This window comes from Rhincodon typus, chromosome 5 (assembly GCF_021869965.1).
Source record: "Rhincodon typus isolate 14 chromosome 5, sRhiTyp1.1, whole genome shotgun sequence".
NCBI lineage: Eukaryota > Metazoa > Chordata > Chondrichthyes > Orectolobiformes > Rhincodontidae > Rhincodon > Rhincodon typus.
In genome coordinates this window covers 15,103,213-15,109,039 of record NC_063336.1, presented here as the reverse complement: position 1 = coordinate 15,109,039, position 5,827 = coordinate 15,103,213, and the positions used below count along the sequence as shown (strand labels likewise).

Sequence of the window (5,827 nt, the reverse complement as noted above, 5' to 3'; positions counted from 1 at the left end):
CATTTTGGGTCGGGACCCTTCTTCACCTGCTCCTCTGATGCTGCCTGGCCTGCTGTGTTCCTCCAGCTCCACACTGTGTTATCTCTGACTCCAGCATCAGCAGTTTATATTCCATTTTTATATTTCATTTGTTTACGTTACAGCTCTATGATTCAATATTGAGTTCCACAACTTCAGAGCAGGAAGCCTGTGCTCCATTCACCTTACATCTCCCCCAACTCCCCCCACTCCCACCCCACGCCCCCCGGGCATGTCTTGTTTACTTTCAGCAGCGTAGACCCATTTTCTATCATGCATTTTATCACTGCCTTTGTCATTTGCTTTGGACATCCTCACAGTCTTCCAGTCACCAACACTTTAACTCCCTTTCCACTCCCTGGGTGACACTTCCATCCTGGGCCTCCTCCAGTGCCTCAATGACACCACCTGCAAACTGGAGGAACAACACCTCATATTCCATCTCGGGAGCTTACAGCCTAAACATGGATTTTACTAGTTTCAAAATCTCCACACCCCCAGCCTCATCCCATGACCAACCCTCCTTCTCACCCTGCCTCTTTGACTTGACACAACCTGTCTCAAGTCTTCTCTCCTACTTATCCATTTGTGATTAAACTGCTGTTTAACTTCTAATAGTGTTTAACTGATGTAATTTAATAGTGTATTTAATTACTGTCCTCTGTATTGCTGATTGTGTCAATTTCACTGTCTATTACATTTGCCTTTATTTCATGTATTATACTTACCTTTTGTATTTAATAAACTCAGAGATTATTTTACCCTGAAACAACTGTCTACTGTCTTCTTCATTTCACATTCCTAAATAAGTGGTGTCAGAACTAGGGATCTGGGGGTAATTCCAACCACCAAAAAAAAAAAATCAGCAAATTACTCATTGCAAACCAGAACCCTGTAGCAGGTTTGGCAGCATCTGAAGAAGGGCCACTAGAGCGGAAACATAACTCTGATTTCTCTCCACAGATGCTGCCAGACCTGCTGAATTTTTCCAGTAATTTCTGTTTTTGATTCAAGAAACTGTGCTTCTTGTCCAGGGAAACATAGCCCATTCCACCACTTACAAAATTCACTCTAGTCACCACCAACCAGCACAGTGACAACAATGTGTACCTTTTACAAAATGCACTGTAGCAACTCATCAAGGTGCCTTTGTCAGCACTTTCTGAACCTACAACATTTACTACCTAGAAGAGTAAGGGCAGCAGCAGCATGGGAACATGACCATGTTCAAGTTCCCTTCAAATCACACTGTCCTGTCTTTGAACTTCTTTGGTGCTCCTCCTTTGTTGGGTCAAACTCCTGGAACACACTCTTTAACAACAATGTGAGTGTACTTATACCCTGTGGGCTGCAGCAGTTCAAGGAGGCAGCTCACTATCACCTTCTCAGGAGCTGTAGGGATGGGCAATAAATAGTGGCAATGCCAACAAAACCCACAGCCCAAGAACTAATAAAAAAAATCCATATCATCCCCAATCACAACTCCTAATTTTTTTACATAGAGATATATAGTACAGAAATCAGACCCTTCGGTCCAACTCGTCCATGCCGACCAGATATCCTATATAAATCTAGTCCCACTTGCCAGCATTTGGCCCCTATCCCTTTAAACCCTTCCTATTCATATACTCATCCAGATGCCTTTTAAATGTTGTAATTGTACCAGTCTCCACCACTTCCTCTGGCAGCTCATTCCCATACACGCACCATCCGCTGTGTGAAAAAGTTGCCCCTTAGGTCCCTTTATATCTTTCCCCTCTCACCTTAAATCTATGCCCGCTAGTTTTGGACTCCCTCATCCTGGGGAAAGACTTTGCTTATTTACCTATCCATGCCCCTCATGATTTTATAAACCTCTATATGGTCACCCTTCAGTCTCTGATGCTCCAGGGAAAATAGCCCCAGCCTATTCAGCCTCTCCCTATAGCTCAAGCCCTCCAACCCTAGCAACATCCTCGTAAATCCTTTCTGAACCCTTTCTAGTTACACAATATCCTTCCTATAGGAGGGAAACCAGAATTGCATGCAATACTCCAAAAGTGGCCGAACCAATGTCCTGTACATCTGCAACATGACCTCCCAACACCTATACTCAATGCACTGACCAATAAAGGGAAGCATACCAAACACCTCCTTCTCTATCCTATTTATCTGTGACTCCACTTTCAAGGAACTATGAACCTGCACTCCAAGGTCTCTTTGTTCAGCAACACTCCCCAGGACCTTAACATTAAGTGTATAAGTCCTATCCTGATTTGCCTTTCCAAAATGCACCACCTCACACTTACCTGAATTAAGCTCCATCTGCCACTGTTCGGCCCATTGGCCCATCTGATCAACATCACCACACCTTCAATTTTAGCGTCTTGTAGTATGTACAGTGACTTAATGCAATACTTCCTCAAAAATCAGAAACACTATTCCCCCCTTATTTGTGCAAACGTTCTGAAAGATTCGTCAAATGCAACTTCCCTTCCATAAATACGTTTTGACTTTCAAATGCCATTAACACATCCGAATAATAGAATCTTGCATTTTGCCGAACACTGGTGTCAGGCTAATTGGCTCATTACGTACTGTTTCTCTCTCCTCCCTTCAATAGTTTTTGTTACCTTTCAAATCAAATGGGCGAAAAATTCTAGCATCTGAGAAATTCTGGAGTGTCAATATGCGAAAAGATAGTGCCTTGCGACAATGCTGTTCGTCTCTGTTTGAAATGACAAGTCTAAAGCGACCATCGGGACCGTCGCTCTTGCGCGTATAAAAGTTAATTCAATTCCTCACCCCCCTTCACTCTCCACCTCCTCGGAGCTGAGAGAAGCAAAACGAACAGCTGCAGCATCTGCATCTGCATCTGCATCTGCATCTCCATCCTCCAGGACTCGTTCGCTTCTCTTTCTCTTCCTGGCCGCCTTTCTCGGACTCCGCTCCGGCCCGAACTGACTAAGTTCTTTCCGCACTTGTTCCTCCAGGCGAGGCACGGCCTCCTTCAGGCTTTGCACCTCGCCCTTCACCTCCTCCAGGCTACGGATCAGCCCGCTAAGCGTCTCCAAGATGTCGGCCTGACGCGGGGAGGGCGGCCTGGGACCGGAGGCTTTTAAACGGTTGCGAAACTCGGCCCGACTCCTCACTGCGGTGATGCTGCCTTCGTTCTCTTTGGTCCTTCGGTACCAGGAGACCGCCAGCGTGAGGCCGGCCACTCCGATTCCCACCCCCGCTAACAAGCCCAACACCAGGGCCTTGCCATCGGTTGACTGCGTCATGCCCGCGAGCGCTAGCCGTTGCTATAGTCGGTTAGAAGTGAGCGCGAGCAGCATCTACAATCTGGAATCTAATCGCCAGCTGCTCACCCTCACATTAACCTTCATACAGAACAACTCGCTGTTATTAGCTCCAACAACAAAACAACTTCTCCCCTCGTCTGCTGTCACACGCGGTTAATAACCGCCCACTCGGAATTCTCTACTCCCGGCTGCAACAGCCTATTTTTGCACCGTGAGTGACAGCAGGAAAGCGAAAGTCTATTGAGCACTCACTGAGAGGTAGTTTTTACATTCTTTTATAAAAAAGTTCATTGTCGTAAATTATTGATCTGCCACCGCAAAATGATTATTTCAATTCATAGCTCTGAAATCCTCTGAAAATTTATTTCTATTTACAACCCATTGCGCAACATTACAGCGAATGACATTTTTTGCTCCATCTACCATACGCCATAACTGTTGACGGTTCACCTATAATTAAATGAAAAATCGGCTGCATTTCGGTGTTTGCTCAACGTCAACTTGGGTTCACTTAGCGTTTCATAGGCATATTAACAAATGAAGTTGGAAACCGAGTCACGTGTGATCTTGGGAAAGTGACCAAAACTTCACAGTAGCACGTGTTAGTCCCATTTCCCATTTTGGTGTAAACGTCAAGCCGACACGAAACCTTGCAAGAATCACCATAGGACCCAACTTAAAATAATTACTTTCTAGGCTTCTCTGACCCTTGGCCCCATGCTTAGTAGGTTTTACCTAGCAGGAAAATCATTCCTAGTCAAGATTTGGCTTAAAATGGTATTGTCAGGAATGATATCGTTACTGAGGCTGTTTTGCTTACTTGAGGTTTTCCAAAGTGGCTTATTTGACGTTCTTGCCATTTGCAAGAAAACAAAAATCCACATTGTGGAGGAGAATGAGTAGTCAAATCCACTGGGCTATGAGGATTAATATTTATAGGACAATTAGGTTTATCTTGATGAATGTAGTTTCAGAAACCTTAAAGTGGAATCAGGATCTCCAGAGGAGTTGAGTTGAAATGTAAAGGTGCCTTTTTACTTGGTGTTCTAAAATCCTGATTCAAATGATCAGATTATTTAGGTTCAGTTTTATGCTTTTATTTTGGTTAAAACAGATCTTATAGCAATCCAGACTGTAAAAACATGGGAATAAGGGAAAATTCAGGAAAAGACTGACTCCATGTATTACAACTCATTTGGGAAAGTGCACTGATCCTCAAGTTTGACTACTCCTAGGGCGACCACAGAAATTAATGATTTAATCAAAAACTTCCAAAATTCCTGATTTACTTTTGGAATCAAGTTAACAGAAAACACTACCCAAGTTCCTGTACTTAACAACTGTTTATTACAAGTAAGCAAATTCTACTCGTAAGTAAGGCCTGCCCTATCAACATATGTTTCTACTAATTAAAACTCCAATCATCTTTTAAAATCCCTTCACACACATACAAACAATCACAGACTAACAAAAAATGTTCTGTGGGTGGACGGAAGACAAATGGGAAAACATGGTTCTACAGCAGGAGTCCCTAGGGTTTGATAAAATGTTACTTTTGGCTTGCCAGGACTTTCTGTTCTTCAGTCTCCCAGATTCTTTCGCTGCTTCATAGGAGGCACAATGCAATTGGTATGCCAACTACAAAGTCTGTTATAGGTTAAAGGCAACGGTGCACAGTAAGTGGGAGGAAGGGCAGAAAACAAGTGACTTTCTTCCAGCTTCCATTTTTTTGACTGCAAAGAGAGAGAGACACTACCAATCCGTCCAGCAGTCCAAAGACTTCTCCCTGTATTGATCACACCCACAAGCTGTTCAGCCACCCAGAAGCCAGAGAGTTGCCACCAGGCTGATGGCAACCATTGACATCCACGACTGGTCACAAGCTAACCGGCTACTTGTTACCAGCCAAATCTCAGTCTACACACGCTCCTGTGTTGTGGTGTCTACAAACATCTTCCCCCGCCGCTTGAACAAAGCAGCAGTTATAACCACTACACACAATTTTTTTAAAAATTCGTTCATGGGATAATGGTGTCACTGACTAGGTCAACATTTATTGTCCTTCCCAATTGACCAGACTGCAGGTAAAAGTCAACCACATTGCTGAGGGTCTGAAGTCACACATAAGCCAAACCAGGTAATTAAGGCAGAGATAGTAAGAACTGCCGATGCTAGAGTCAGAGATAACACAGTTGGAGCTGGATGAACACAGTAGGCTAGGCAGCATCAGAAGAGCAGGAAGGCTGATGTTTCGGGTCGGGACCCTTCTTCAGAAATGGGGGAGGTGGAAGGGGGCTCTGAAATAAATAGAGAGGAGGGGTGGGGCTGGGGAAGGTAGGTGGGGTGGTGATAGGTGAGTGCACGTAGGCAGTGGTGGGGAGATTGGTCAGTGAGGTGGGAGGGGTGGATAGTGGGGGTGAAGACGGACAGGTCTCAATGTGGACTTTACTAGTTTCAAAATCTCCTCACCCCCGGTCTCATCCCATGACCAACCTCCCTCTCATCCCCACCTCCTTGACCTGTCC

At 44.6% G+C, this 5,827-nt stretch overlaps 1 protein-coding gene across 11 annotated transcripts in view; it reads right to left on the bottom strand.

Annotated features, from left to right (window-relative positions):
• Window positions 1–3,838, bottom strand: part of LOC109922751 (regulator of microtubule dynamics protein 2) — a 109,700-nt gene extending 105,862 nt beyond the window's left edge. For 7 of the 11 annotated variants that reach the window (XR_007262098.1, XM_048596889.1, XM_048596891.1 and 4 more), the window contains exon 1: window positions 2,803–3,837. Coding sequence is in view for 10 of the 11 variants with exons in the window: in XM_048596889.1 (XP_048452846.1) it covers window positions 2,803–3,281 (479 nt within the window). In the remaining variant the exon portion in view is untranslated. Of the gene's footprint in view, window positions 1–2,802 lie in introns of all 11 variants that reach the window. The other 4 variants (XM_048596895.1, XM_048596898.1, XM_048596890.1 and 1 more) reach the window with 2 other exon arrangements.
• Window positions 3,839–5,827: the final 1,989 nt, after the last annotated feature.